The sequence below is a fragment of the Mus pahari genome, chromosome 19, assembly GCF_900095145.1.
Source record: "Mus pahari chromosome 19, PAHARI_EIJ_v1.1, whole genome shotgun sequence".
Taxonomy (NCBI): Eukaryota; Metazoa; Chordata; class Mammalia; order Rodentia; family Muridae; genus Mus; species Mus pahari.
This window is the reverse complement of record NC_034608.1, coordinates 23,739,372-23,755,134: the sequence shown is the minus strand read 5'-3', so window position 1 is coordinate 23,755,134 and position 15,763 is coordinate 23,739,372. Positions and strand designations below refer to the sequence as shown.

Sequence of the window (15,763 nt, the reverse complement as noted above, 5' to 3'; positions counted from 1 at the left end):
CTACCCACCCACTCCTACTTCTTCTCCCTGTCATTCCCCTGTGCTGGGGCATATAAAGTTTGCAAGACCAAGGGGCCTCTCTTCCCAATGATGGCCGAATAGGCCATCTTAAAGTTCTTATCATACAGATCTTTCACTTCCTTAGTTAGAGTCACACAAACGTATTTTATATTACTTGTGACTATGGTGAAGGGTGTTGTTTCCCTAATTTCTTTCTCAGCCTGTTTACCCTTTGTATATAGAAAGGCCATTGATTTGGTTGAACTAATTTTATATCCATCTTCTGCATTGAAGCTGTTTATCAGGTTTAGGAGTACTCAGGTGGAATTTTCAGGGTCATTTATATATACTATCATATCATCTGCAAATAGTGATATTTTGACTTCTTCCTTTCCAATTTGTATCCCCCTGATCTCCCTTTGTTGTCGAATTGCAATGACTAGGACTTCAAGTACTATATTGAATAGGTAGGGAGAAAGTGGGCAGCCTTGTCTAGTCTCTGATTTTAATGGGATTGCTTTGACTTTCTCTCCATTTAGTTTGACATTGGCTACTGGTTTGCTCTATATTGCTTTTATTATGTTTAGGTATGGACCTTCAATTCCTAATCTTTCCAAGACTTTTATCATGAAGGGGTGTGTTGGATTTTGTCAAATGCTTTGTCAGCATCTAATGAGATAATCATGTGGTTTTCGTCTTTTAGTTTGTTCATATAGTGGATTACATTGATAGATTTCCGAATATTAAACCATCCTTGCTTCCCTGGGATGTAGCGTACTTGGTCATGATGGATGACTATTTTGTTGTGTACTTAGATTTGGTTTGCAAGGATTTTATTGTGTATTTTTGCATCAATACTCATAAGGGAAATCGGTCTGAAGTTCTCTTTCTTGTTGGATCTTTGTGTGGTTTAGGTATCAGAGTAATTGTGGCTTCATAGAATGATTTGAATAGAGTACCTTCTGTTTCTATTTTGTGGAATAGATTTAGGAGAGTTGGAATTAAGTCTTCTTTGAAGGTCTGATAGAATTCTGAATTAAACCCATCTGGTCCTGGGCTTGTTTTGGTTAGGGGACTATTGGATGGCTGCTTCTATTTCTTTAGGGGAAATGGGACTGTTAAGATCGTTAATCTGATCCTAATTTAACTTTGGTACCTGGTATCTGTCTAGAAATTTGTCCATTTCCTCCAGGTTTTCCAGTTTTTTTGAGTATAGCCTTTTGTAGTAAGATCTGATGATGTTTTGGATTTCCTCAGGTTTTGTTGTTATGTCTCCTTTTTCATTTCTGATTTTGTTAATTAGAATACTCTCCCTGAGCACTACAGTGAGTCTGGCTAAGGGTTTATCTATCTTGTTGATTTTCTCAAAGAACCAGCTCCTGGTTTGGTTGATTCCTTGAATAGTTCTTTTTGTTTCCACTTGGTTGATTTCAGCCCTGAGTTTGATTATTTCCTGCCATCTACTCCTCTTGGGTGAATTTGCTTCCATTCGTTCTAGAACTTCTATGTGTGCTGTCAGGCTGTTAGTGTATGCTCTCTCTAGTTTCTTTTTGGAGGCATTCAGGGTTATGAGTTTTCCTCTTAGTACTGCTTTCATTNNGTCCCATAAGTTTGGATATGTTGTGGCTTCATTTTCATTAAACTCTTAAAAGTCTTTAATTTCTTTCTTTATTTCTTCCTTGACCAAGGTATCATTGAGTAAAGTGTTCAGTTTCCACGTGAATGTTGGTTTTCTATTATTTATGTTGTTATTGAAGTTCAGCCTTAATCGGTGGTGATCTGATAGGAGGCATGGGATAATTTCAATATTTTTGTATCAGTGGAGGCCTGTTTTATGACCGATTATATGGTCAGTTTTGGAGGAGGTTCCATGAGGTGCTGAGAAGAAAGTATATCCTTTGTTTTAGGATAAAATGTTCTGTAGATATCTGTTAAATCCATTTGTTTCATAACTTCTGTTAGTGTCCATGTGTCTCTGTTTAATTTCTGTTTCCAGGATCTGTCCATTGGTGAGAGTCGGGTGGTGAAGTCTCCCACTATTATTGTGTGAGGTNCAATGTGTGCTTTNAGCTTTANTAAAGTTTCTTTANTGAATNTNNCTGNNCNTNNATTTGGAGCATAGATATTCAGAANTGAGAGTTCATCTTGGTAGATTTTACCTTTGATGAGTATGAAGTGCCCCTCCTTGTCTTTTTGGATAAATTTGGGTTGGAAGTCAATTTTATTCAATATCAGCATGGCTACTCCAGCTTGTTTCTTTGGACCATTTGCTTAGAAAATTGTTTTCCGGTTTTCACCCTGAGGTAGTGTCTGTCTTTTTCCCAGAGGTGGGTTTCCTGTAAGCAGCAAAATGTTGGGTCCTGTTTGTGCAGCCAGTCTATTAGTGTATGTCTTTTTATTGAGTAATTGAGTCCATTGATATTAAAGATAAGTAATTGTTGCTTCCTATTATTTTTGTTGTTAAAGTTGGGATTCTGTTCTTGAGGCTGTCATCTTTTAGGTGTGTGGAAGGATTACTTTCTTGATTTTTCTAGGGTATAATTTCTATCCTTGTGTTGGTGTTTCCCTTTATTATCCTTTGAAGGATTAGACATCATTGTCTTCAATTTTGTACCAACTGACATTACACTCCCAAGCTCAAGAAGTTTCAGACTATGATCAAAGGAAGACCTTAGCTTCCCACATAAACTCCTTAAACGACAGGAAAAGTTAACCAACTTTTTGGACATACCTACTATGCAGTGTTTTTATCATTTCTTAAATGTATATACTAAATATTTGGTTTTTTCATGCTAATCCCACTACCTTATCCCCACCCCTCATGTTGAAACATTCTTCCCAACAGATACAACTCCCATTTTCACATCTTTTTTTGTGACTTGCTGAGTTTAAATATGATTCTTCACATAACCATGACTGGGGGTTAATTACCAAAACATGGGCAATCTCTTACTAGCTACAGCACTGCAAAGATGGGCACTGCCTCTCCTGGAACCACTGACTGACCATAGACCTTCAGGAAGTTATGGAAGCTCATGAGTTACTCCCCCACTGAATGATAAATCATGAGTACAATTTCATCCAGGTCATACATATATAATAACAGCGGCAATAAATTCATGTATGCAACATCAGATTATCATACAAAGAACACTGTTTTTATACTCATCCTCTATATCTTACTTTCTTTGATACATCTTCCACAATATTCCCTGAATGTTTGGTGTGACCTGTTTAGAAGCAAGCACTTCATATTAATTATACTTCTGCTGCTGTGATAAAACATCACAACTAAAACAGAGTACAGAAGAAAAAACTTAGTTTGGCTTATATTTCCAGTGCCAAAATCTATAATACTCGATCGTGTAGCACCCAGCATGGAAGCTGGAACAGCAAATTGACAGCTCATATCTTTACCTCAACCATAAATCATAAACAGTGTTGTGGAAGTGGAGTACATTTCTAAACTCTCAAAGACAAACTCCAGTTACATACTTCCTCCAATAAGACTGAACTTTCTAAACATCCCCAAACAATACCACAAAGTGTAGACCAACTGATCAACTATCTGAATGTATGGGAAATGTTACTCAATAAAACACCCACACTCCACTTTCTAGACTCCAAATGTTTTTGGTCATGTTATAATAAAAAATTCCACATAGTCTTTTATACTCTCAACACTATTTAAAGGTCCAATGTGACTTCTTAAGACTCAAGATAATCTCTAAGTATAAATCACTGTTAAAGCAAAAAGCAAGTTATATATTAACAATACAAAATTTCACAAAACACACATTACCTTTACGTACAAGACCAAAGCAAGACTGAAACTCAGTAAAGCAAACACTAAATCCTGTGATTCCATATCTGATATCTGGAAATTTTATTTCAAAGGACTCCACCCCTCCAGCTTTGCTGCCAGCACCATACATATTTTCATACGATGGTCCCACTTCCAATATGCAACCTCCTTGACAGATATCTCAAATATCCTGATTTCTTCACTACAACCAAAGCTTCATGTTCATAGATTCACTTAATTGCCTCTCAGGGTCTCTAACTCCATTAGTACACATANGTACTTCTATACCACAACCTGCCCAGGCCTGGCAATGACCCTAAAACATAGAGGAGTTATCAGTCTTACATCCTATTTATCTCTAAAGCCAACACCACATAGACAACATGGTTAAGTTTGGCTGCCACTTTAGGATGCATCTTCCTCCTATCCTTATTCACATTAGCAACAATGCTTTTGTTCACTAGATGTTTAGAAGCAGGAAAAATGCACCTTAAGCTCCTTAACAAGTAGGAAACTTATCTCAAGATCTTGACGTGAGCCCATCCTTCTCTTTATTCTGAAGCCTCTTCCTAATGGCACTAGTCTCCCCAATCACCACAGACTCTCTCCTACCATACACAGTGTTGCAGCATTAGCTTCCCAATGTTCTTCTCTACAAGCCACAGTTTTTACTTCTTTCTGCCCCACTTGCTCTTGCTCATTGTAGATCTGTGTAGAAGCTGTTAATAGTAATGATTCCCAAGGTTCAATACTGGGCTGTCTTGAAATTTTACCCACCAAAGAAATTCTTTACTTTTTTTAAAACCCTGGGAAAGTTTTTAAGACAAAGACAGAGGCAAACAGAATTTTACCCCCCAAATATCAGAGAAATGGCCTCTAGTCTAGCTACTACCGTTTTTTATTTCTGCACCCTCTTGAACTACACCACAGGACATAGACAATGTTCTCAACAGTGTTTTCCAGGCTATACTGGAAAGGCCCTAAATCTCTGTTTATAGCAATCAACTTCTTTTCTAGTTCAAAGTTCCACAGACTCCCATATTCTACCAAAAACAATATGGTTGGGTTCTTCTCAGCAATACCTCTTTCCTGGTTAATAACCTCTGTGTTAATTACTTTCCTGTTGCTGTGTTAAACACTCTGAACATACCCACTCAGAGAAAACAGAGATCTCTTTGTCTTACAGTTAAAGGTTTAAAAGCCATAATTGTGAGGACAGCATAGCAGGACATAGTAGGCCTGTTTACCAACCAAAGCAGGAAATTGAGAACTCATACCCTCTAACTCAAGAATGAATCAGAGCTGACAAACTGGAAATAGTATGAATCTTCAAACTCTCAAGATACACATCCAATGGAATACTTTCTCCAACAAGGCAGCATCTCCTAATCCAACCCCAAACAACATCACCAACAGAGGATCAACTGTTCAAGTGTCTGTGCATATGAAGGACATTTTATCAAACTTTTATATGAGTCAGTCACTATTAGCATTTTGACAACATATAAACCTTTGTGTTAACTACTGCTTGTGCCAAGAACTTCTTCCAATTACTACTGAAAGCAAAACTAACATATGAGTGTAAACATAAATATTTAGAAAGCAGTTTGACATGATACCCCTTTAGCAAAATAACAGTGTATGTTCCCTGCTGGGTCCAAGGTTCTCTCTCATCATGAGTAGAAACTAGAAATTCCCTCCTATGCTCTGTGTTTCACATTCACAATAACGTTCATGCTACTCTTCCCAGTGAACATATCTAAATAAAGAGGTCGTTATTGTAAACAAAGGACTTGCAGCAGGGTAGTACTATTGATGATTTTGCTTCCCCAACAGTATACATGATTTCCGCCCCCAAAGGCTAGCCTTGAGGGGGGACTGTAGGCTCAGTTCTAGCTTGGTACATTTAACAATAATATATCAGTTATGGACAAGCAGAAGCAATGACAATAGCTCGAGTTATTTGGGGGAATCTCTGGATCTCCCTGACAAACAATTCATAAGAAATCAATCTATACCCAATACTGGGATTTTTTGCTTCACAATCTTTACCTTTTGTGAGAAGGACTATCAAATAATGCAAGATGCCATAATTCCAATTGAATTTTTTAAATATGTTTTTAGTAGACCAACAAAATCAGTAGATTTCCATAGGCCTTTTCATACAAGCTTAGTTAAATTTTCTCCCTGTCCTCGTCAGTATCCTCCACTCTCACTCCAGCTTCAAATTTCTATCTGCCATTCTCTCCCATACCTTCAGTGGTCTAATACCTCCTCCCCAACACATATTGTCTCTTCTCCTTCCCGCTCTCATAAGCCATTTATAACTCCCTGATCCCTATAAACACCCCCATATTAAGCTTACAAATATAAGCATTGAAAGTTATGAGCTACAAATGAAAAAACATGTTACCTTGGTCTTCCTGGTACTGAATTGCTTCATTCAATATGCTATTTTCCAGTTCCATCCATTTTCCTAAAATTAATCATAATTTAATTTTTATTACAGATGAATAATAGTTCATTGTGTAAAGTACCACATTTACATTATCCATTTATCAGTTTATGGACATCTATGCTGATTTAATTCCCTAAATGTTTTGAATAGAGCAAATATCTCTATAGTAAGATATGAGGTCCTTTCAGCATATGCCTAAGCATTTGCTTAAATGAGAAGGAAAACTATTTTTGTGTTGCTGACATTGTTGCAATTTATGAATAATCTAATATGCTTAGATTTGCTGTCCTCAAATTTGCTATACAGCCAAGAACAACAACAAACTTCTGTTCCTCCTACAGTGCTGAGAAAAACTATGCACAGTTTTATGCAGAGCTGGGGTCAAACCCATGATTTCATTCATGATAGGCAACTCTACCAACTGAACTATAACTCTGTAGCATAAACTACTGATGTGTCTGAGTGGTGTTAAGACTACTCTTGACACTTAAAGAATCTCATCTAACACCACTTAAGGTGTTCAAAGGCTCATTTTGCTCTGAGCAATGTGCTGGCTAGTTTTTTCAATTTGACACAAATGAGAATTACCTGGGAAGGGGTAACCTCAACTGAGTAATTACATCTGTCAGATTGGCCTGTGGGCGAGTCTGTGAGGAATTTACTTGAGTAATGATTGATGATATGTGGGAGAGTTCAACCCACTGTGGACAGTGCCATCCCTAGTCAAGTTGTCCAGAGTTGCATAAAAATGAAAGCTGCGTAAGTCTTGGAGCAAGTCAAGAAGCACATCCCTCCATGGTGTCTGCTTCATTTCCTACCTCCAGGCTCCTGCCTTGAGTTCTTGCTTTGGTTTTCTACATACCTTAGGACTGTAACCTGTAAGATTTTTATCAAAGGAATGGAAAGCAAATCAGGACAGGTCGATTCTGAAAATAGATGGGGCTAACTTTTCTTAGAAAAGCTGACAATGGCCTGAGTTTCATTCATTTACTAATTATTTTGGTGTATGATTAAGAATTGTCTGTTGGACATTTTCAGAAATATTACACCACTAATTATCCATAAACTGCCATTTGTCATACAACTTTTATACCTGTGTTAAATTTGCCTCATGCACCAAAGATTTAAACAATAAGAGACTTTCCATAAGAGTTGGGTTATTGGTCTTCACTCTGGTACTAACTTCATCATAAGACAATGCATAATCTATCTTTTTTAGCTGCACCCTTTTCTGAAGAACATGCAGTTTACTAATCCAGCTGGAGAACAAGTGAATTTGGATGAAAAAATGAAATTGAATGCAGAATATGACATTCTCAACTACTGGAACTTTCCAGAAGGTCTTCAACTTAAGGTGAAAGTTGGACAGTTTTCCCCATATGGTCCACTTGGTCAACAATTATCTTTATCTGCTGACATGGTAGAATGGGCTACCGGAATTACAGAGGTGAGTTGAGTATAGTTTTAACACTTTGAACTTCATGTAATAAAACACATCTTGTTTGAGCTACCCCTACCCCAGAAGCTATCTGCAATAGACAACCCCCCAGAAAGGAAAAAGCAGTTTCTTCCAGTGGAAGCTCACTTCAGGGCAGGCTCTATACCCAGGAAACTCAGTAGTACTTGGATAGATTTTTAAAAATCTATCTTTTTATATCATATTTCTTTGTTTGGACACTTTTTGTTATGTTGGTCTTTAGCTAGTGTGTGTTTCTTGCGTTTTTGTCTTCAGATTTGCTTGTTTTTGAAACAGAGAAAGAAAAGGGATGGAGTTGAGTGAGTGATGAGTTAGTGGCGATGTGTGTGGTATTAAGAGAATGAGAGTTGCATCATCAAAACCTTTTGCATGAAAAGATTTAAAATACTTTTTTATATTAATTATCTATTTTTCTTTATGTTTTCTTTTGCAATAAATTTTTTGCAATTTTATGTACAAATATTTTAAAATTTTCTATATAAATTTTAAAAATATTATTGAAATGCTAAAATAATATAAATATATAAAATATTAAATGATGTATTTTATATTACATAAAATTATATTACATAAGCTATACAGTCTCACAAAAATTAAAAATAAAATCTCCTGTGAAACTTAAAAAAATTTTATTCTGGATTTTTGCTTCCTAACTACTTACTCACGTACCAAAAATGCAAATTTTGGGTTATTTGGGATTATTTTTTTTCAATAAACTTTAAAAATTTAAATTTTACTTTATTTTGTGTATGTGTGTTTTGATTACATTTATGTCTGGGCACTACATGCATGCCTGGTGTCAGCAGAAGCCAGAAGCAGTTGTTGTGTCCTCTGAAGTTGGAATCATGGAAGGCTGTGAGCTGCCATGTAGTGTTGGGAATTGAACTTGGTCCTCATAAAGAACACTCAGTTCTCTTAACCACTCAACCATCTTTCCAGCCCCGTAAACAGTTACTCAAAAGATTTTTGACTTTAAAACCTTTTTAAGTAGATAAAAGCTTGATAAAATCAGCAGAAAATATATCAATTATCTTAATAAAACATAAAATCTTGACAATTTTATAATACACACACCAGATTTATTTAAAACGAAAACATATTATATACTAGCATTTATCCTAATAGCAAAATTAGTTCACCATTTCATATGTGTACACTCATAATAAAAAGTTTATCATTTGCAAACTAACTAAGAATATTACTGAAGAACAAAGTCATGGCAAGGACCCTTCAGGATATTTAGAATTATTTTGATCAACATAAAAGATTTTCTGGCATTTCTTTTTCTGACACATTTTTTGTTGTTGTTTTATTTTTATTTTTATTTTTTACTTTTTATTTAAATTTATTTATTTATTTATTTACTCCCCATATTTTACACACACACACACCCTCTGTCCACCCTCCGACTGTTAAACATCCCATACCTCCTTCCTACTCCCCTGTCTCCAGGTGGATGTCCCCACCCCCACCTCACCTGACCTCTAAACTCCCTAGGGCCTCAAGCCTCTTGAGGGTTAGGTGCATCATATTTGAATGAACACATACCTGGCAGTCCTCTACTGTATGTGTGTTGGAAGCTTCAAATCAGCTGGGGTATGCTGCCTGTTTGGTGGTACACTGTTTGAGAGATCTCAGGGGTCCAGATTAACTGAGAGTGCTGGTCCTTCTACAGGATAGCCCTTCTCCTCAGCTTCTTTCAGCCTTCCCTATTTCAACAACAGGGGTCAGCTGCTTCTGTCCATTGGCTGGGTGTAAATATATGTATCTGACTCTTTCAGCTGCGTGTTGGGTCTTCCAGGGTGTGGTCATGCTAGGTCCCTTTTTGTGAGCACTCCATAGCCTCAGTAATAGTGTCAGGCCTTGGGACCTCCCCTTGAGCTGGATCCCTCTTTGGGACTATTGCTGGACCTTCTTTTTCTCTGGCTTCTCTCCATTTCCATCCCTGTAATTCTTTGAGACAAGAACAATTACAGTCACAACTGTGAGATGCCCCGCCCTCACTTGATGCCCTGTCTTCCTGCTGGAGGTGGGCTCTATAAGTTCCCTCTCCCTACTGTCCAACATTTCATCTAAGGTCCTTTCATTTGAGTCCTGAGAGTCTCTCACTTCCTAGGTCTCTGGTACATTCTGGAGGGTTCCCCCAACCTCCTATCTCCTGAGGTTGCCTGTTTCCATTCTTCTTGCTGGACCTCAGGGCTTCAGTCCTTTTTCCCTCACCTAATATCAAATCATGTTCCCCTCTCTTCCCTCTCTCACACCCCATCACTTTCCCTCCCATGTTCCTGCCTCCCTCTCCACTTGTAATTGCTTTCTTCCCCCTCCCAAGTGGGACTGAGGCACCCTCATTTGAGCACTTCAACTTGTTGATCTTTTTGAATTTTGTGGACTGTATTTTGGGTATTCTGTAATTTCTTGGCTAATATTCACTTCTTATTGAGTACATACATACCATCCATGTCTCTTTGGGTCTGAGTTACCTCACTCAGGATGGTATTTTCTAGTTCTGTCCATTTGCCTACAAAACGCAGGATGGCCTCATTCTTAATAGCTGAGTAGTATTCCATTGTGTAAATGAACCACATTTATCCATCCTTCTGTTTTGGGACATATGGGTTGTTTCTAGATTCTGGCTATCACAAACAAGGCCGCTATGCACATAGTAGAACATGTGCCCCTGTGGCATGGTGGAACATCTTCTGGTATATGCCCAAGAATGGTATAGCTGGGTCCTCAGGTAGTACTATGTCCAGTTTCCTGAGGAATCTCCAGATTGATTTTCAGAGTGGTTTTACCAGTTTACAATGGAGGAGTGTTCCTCTTTCCCCACATCCTCAACAACATTTGCTGTCACCTGAGGTTTAGGTCTTAGCCAGTCTGATTGGTGTAAGGTGGAATCTCAGGGTCATTTTGATTTGCATTTCCCTGATACTAACAACTTGGAACATTTCTTTATGTGCTTCTCAGTCATTCAAGAATCCTGTGTTGTAAATTCTCTCTTTAGTTCTATACCCCATTTTTTGATTGGGTTGTTTGGTTTTTTTTGGTGTCTAATTTCTTAAGTTCTTTATATATTTTGTATATTAGCCCTTTATCTGACGTGGAATTAGTGACATCCCCTCACCCCCAGTCTGCTGATTTGTCCTATTGACAGTCTCCTTTGCCTTACAGAAGCTTTCCAGTTTAACGAGTTTATCAATTATTCATCTTACAGCATGAACCATTGGAGTTCTGTTTAGGAAATTTCCACCAATGCCAATGAGTTCAAGACACTTTGCCACTATTTCTTCTACTAGTGTATGCCTTCAGTCATTAGGAAACCCAGAGGAACGCAAGCATTAAAAAGTCTGCTGCAATTTGCAAGAGAGCCTTTATTTCAAGTCTGGACTCAGATCAAAAGCCTCCACTGGCATTTGATAACGAGTCCAGAAAACACTGAATTTATGTACAGTGCAGTTAAGAATTCCTTGACTATCTAGGGTGAAGGGGAATGGAGGCCGAGGATAGCCAGCAGGTTGTAACTCAAATTCAATATCATTTGGTGGGACAGGACTGAAGCTGGGAGGGGGATTAAAGATTGCCTTTTGTGGGATTATCAGGAACTAATTTTTATGACCAGCCACAACTGTCTGTGACCTCTGATTAACCTTTCTCTATGATTTAAATGTGGGGCCTTAAGCTTCTTTGAGTTTGTTATTTCTCTAAGGTCCAAAGTACAGACAACTGGAGAGCTCAGCCATTTATCAGAGGGAAGGCTTGATTCTGGTGTCACAGTGGCAGGGATTCAATCCCAAGCTAGGACCTGGGTCCTTCAGGTGTTTTTATTAAGGGGGGGGTTATGTTCAGTGCCATTCTAAACATGGGCTGGGTTTTCTCAGAGCGGCCAGAGCGGGGAAGGGAGCCCTGGGCTTGCTGCACGGAGACTCAGTGCAGAAACCAGCTGCCTGAATACTGCACTTACCACAGAAGGGGCTGTGGGGGGGGAATACACAGGGGCAAACTGTCTGTACACAACCCTGGGGTCTCCTTGGTGAGGGTTCGAAGAAGCAGGGCAATTAACCACAGAGAGTTAGCATCAGTAATTTGGGGGCTACAAAATTAGATTCAGTGTATCTGATTTTATGTTGAGGTCCTTGATCCACTTGGACTTGAAATTTGTTCAAGGTGACAAGTATGAATCTACTTTCATTTTTTACATCCAGACTACCAGTTAGACCAGCACCATTTATTGAAGATGCTTTCTTCTTTCCATTGCATACTTTTGACCTCTTTGTCAAAGATCAAGTGTCCATAAGTGTGTAGTTTTATTTCTGGGTCTTCAATTCTATTCCATTGATCAAAATGCCTGTCTCTATACCAATACCATGATGTTTTTTATCACTGTTGCTCTATAGCATAGCTTGAGGTCAGGGATGGTGATCTCCCCCCCCCCCACGCCCCAGCAGTTCTTTTATTGTTAACAATTGTTTTCACTATTCTGGGTTTCTTGCCTTTCCAGAAAAATTTGAGAATTACTCTTTCAAATTCTATGAAGAATTGTGTTGAGATTTCTGCAATCTTTGAGCATGGGAGATCGCTCCATTTACTGCAATCTTCTTCAATTTCTTTCTTGAGAGACTTGGAGTTTTTGTCATACACATCTTTCACTTGCATGGTTCAAGTTACCCCAAGGTATTTTATATTATTTGTGGCTATTGTGAAGGGAGTTGTTTCCCTAATTTCTTTCTCAGTCTGCTTATCATCTGTATAGGGCAGGCTACTGATCTATTTAAGTTAATTTTATATCCAGCTACTTTGTTGAAGTTATTTATCCGCTGGAGAAGTTCTTTGGTAGATGTTTTGGGGTTGCTTTGGTGTCCCTCCTTATCTTTTTTGATAACTTTAGGTTGAAAGTCGATTTTTTTCAATATTAGAATGGCTACTCCAGCTTGTTTCTTGGGACCATTTGCTTGGAAAATTGTTTTCACGCCTTTTACTCTGAGGTAGTATCTGTCTTTGTCACTGAGGTGGATTTTCTGTATGCAGCAAAATGTTGGGTCCTGCTTATGTAATCAGTCTGTCTGTTAGTCTATGTATTTTTATTGTGTAATTGAGTCCATTGATATTAAGAGATACTAAGGAAAAGTAATTGTTACTTCCTGTTATTTTTGTTGTTAGTGTTGGAATTTTGTTCATGTGGCTATCTTGTTTTAGGTTTGTTGAAAGATTACTTTCTTGCTTTTTCTAGATCATAGTTTTCCTCCTTGTGTTGGAGTTTTCCCTTTATATTCCTTTGAATGGCTGGATTTGTGGAAAGATATTGTATAAACTTGGTTTTGTCATGGAATACCTTGGTTTCTCCATCTATGGTAATTGAGAGTTTTGCTGGGTATAGTAACCTGGGCTGGCATTTATGCTCTCTTAGGGTCTATATGACAACTGCCCAGGATATTCTGCCTTTCATAGTCTCTGGGCAGAAATCAGGTATAATTCTGATAGATCTGCCATTATGTTACTTGACCTTTTTTCCTTACTGCATTTAATATTCTTTCTTTGTTTTGTGGATTTGGTGTTGGGAATATTATGTGACAGGAGGAATTTCTTTTCTGGTCCAAACTATTTGTTCTGCTGGCTTCTTGTATGTTCATGGGCATCTCTTTCTTTAGGTTAGAGTTTTCTTCTATAATTTTGTTGAAGATATTTACTGGCTTTTCAAGTTGGAAATTTTCCTTCTTGCCTATACCTATTATCCTTCTCATTGTGTCCTGGATTTCCTGGATCTTTTGGGTTAGTATTTTTTTCCATTTTGCATTTTCTATGATTGTTGTGTCAATGTTTTCTATGACATCTTCTGCACCTGAGATTCTCTCTTCTATCTCTTGTATTCTGTTGGGGATGCTTGCATCTGTGGCTCCTGACTTCTTTCCTAGGTTTTCTATTTCCAGAGTTGTCTTCCTTTGTGATTTCTTTATTGTTTCTACTTCCATTTTTAGATCCTGTATCACTTTGTTCAATTCTTTCACCTGTTAGTCTGTGTTCTCCTGTTTTTTCTTTAAGGGAGTTATTTATGTTCTTCTTATAGTCCTCCATAATCATCATGAGAAGTGATTTTAGATCCATATGTTCCTTTTCTGGTGTGATAGAGTATCCAGGACTTGCTATGGTGGGAGAGTTGGGTTCTAATGATGCCCAAGTAACCTTGATTTCTGTTGCTTCTGTTCTTATGCTTGCCTCCCACAAGCTGATTATCTCAAATGATTATCCCTGTCCTCAATATATCTGATTGGAGCCTGTTCTTTCTACAATCCCTGTTGAGTCAGAACTTCTCAGAGTTCATGTTTCTTTGTGATCTTGTGATTTTGGGATCCTGTGATGCTGAGATTCTGGGTGTGTCTGAGTTCTTGGCAGTCAAGCTTCCTCTGAGACCCTGAGATCCTGGTGTGACCAAGCTCCTGGTATCTTTGGATCCTGGGATCCTAAGATCCTGAGCATGTTAGAGTGCCTGGAAGTGGTACCTCCTCTTTGGATCTTGGGGCTGTCCACTGAGTTCTAAACCAAGACCTTCACTGACCAGAAGGAACCTGAGCCACTGCTCAGGCAGGGTTCCTGTGTCCATGCTCCAGCTGGCCCCAGGAACCCCTGGTTCTGTTTGGGCAGATGTTGTATTCCACTCGCTAGTGATCCTAAGATCCTGGGCAAGCTAGGGCACCTGTGGAGTGGAGGGTCCTCTGGAGACCTTGGGACCGTCCGCCAAGTTCGGGCCCAAGGTTGCCCGGTGCTGGCGCCTGACATACATTTCTTTTAGGTGTTATTTCTACTTTTAATTCTATACTTACAGGTTTGCTATTAAATTTGTAATGTGAGAGCTCTCCAATTTTTTGATGTAGTCACTTAGAGCTCTCAAGACTGCATTCTTTGTGTTGCATATGTTTGGTTATATTGTCATTTTATTTTCATTCAATTATAAAATCTTTTAAAATTCCTTCCTGATTCCATTTTTCAATCAGTGGAGAGTTGTTCAATTTCTCTAAATTTGTATACTTTCTGTTCTTGATATCAAACATTAGACCATAGCAGTCAGACAGAATAGAGATTGTTGATTGTTACGTCAATTTTCTTATATCTATTGAGACTTGCCATCTTTCCAAGTATATGGACAATTTTAGTGCAAGTTCCATCAGATGCTATGAAAAAATATATATTCTTTTGTGTCTGGATGAAATGTTTTTGAGATATCTGCTAGGTTCACTTGTGATGTTGCTTAACTCCAGGATTTTTTCAGACCAGTAGGGCTTCCTGTTAGAAAATGCTTTTTTGGTATCAGCAGACGCAGTGTAGATAGATGAGATTGGAAGCCTGATGGATTATTGGGAAAAGCTAAGCTAGGGCCACATGAANAGGCAGAGTCTTTCCACTGTTTTTGTAATTACCNTTCAAAGTAAAGANTTCNTTNAGGNNTCTTCATACATACTTTGTCCTACTTGTCCTCTTCCCCCACTCCTCTGCCTCGTCCCCTGTCCATGTCCTGATAGCACCCTTCTTCTCTACAAACATCTGCTTCTGCATGCAGGCTGTACATATTCTTTAACCTATCAGACATTTTTGATTGGGCTGTCTTCTTCCATTCCTANGGTGCCTTTTCTTGTTTCATGATCCATACCTCCCCTTAAACATACTCACATACACATACACAAAAATTAACATGTATGCCTGGGGAGATGGATCAGTGTATGTGTGATGGCCATCCTATCATAAGGACTATAAAAATTCTCAGGTAAAGAGGCTGGAGATGGCCATGCGCATCTAAAACCTTGTAGTGTGGAACTTCTCAAACAAAGAAGGGTCACTGAGGCTTGTTGGCCAACCAGTCTAATTTAATGGTAAACTCCAGTTTCAATAACAACTGAAGTCTCATGGGAATAAGATTGATAAGCCAGACATTGAACATATTACTCTTGCCTTCATACACATACATATACCTGTGAGCATATGTAGCACAAACATACACCACACATATACCACATACAGAAAAGTAATCATAAAA

The 15,763-nt window shown here is 38.3% G+C and overlaps 1 protein-coding gene across 1 annotated transcript in view; it reads left to right on the top strand.

Moving 5' to 3' along the window:
* The window catches only part of LOC110336936 (vomeronasal type-2 receptor 116-like), a 72,825-nt gene that overhangs the window by 5,574 nt on the left and 51,488 nt on the right, over positions 1 to 15,763 (top strand). The window contains exon 2 of the mRNA XM_021219673.1: positions 7,483 to 7,710. Within this exon, the coding sequence (XP_021075332.1) occupies positions 7,483 to 7,710 (228 nt within the window). The remainder of the gene's footprint in view (positions 1 to 7,482; positions 7,711 to 15,763) is intronic.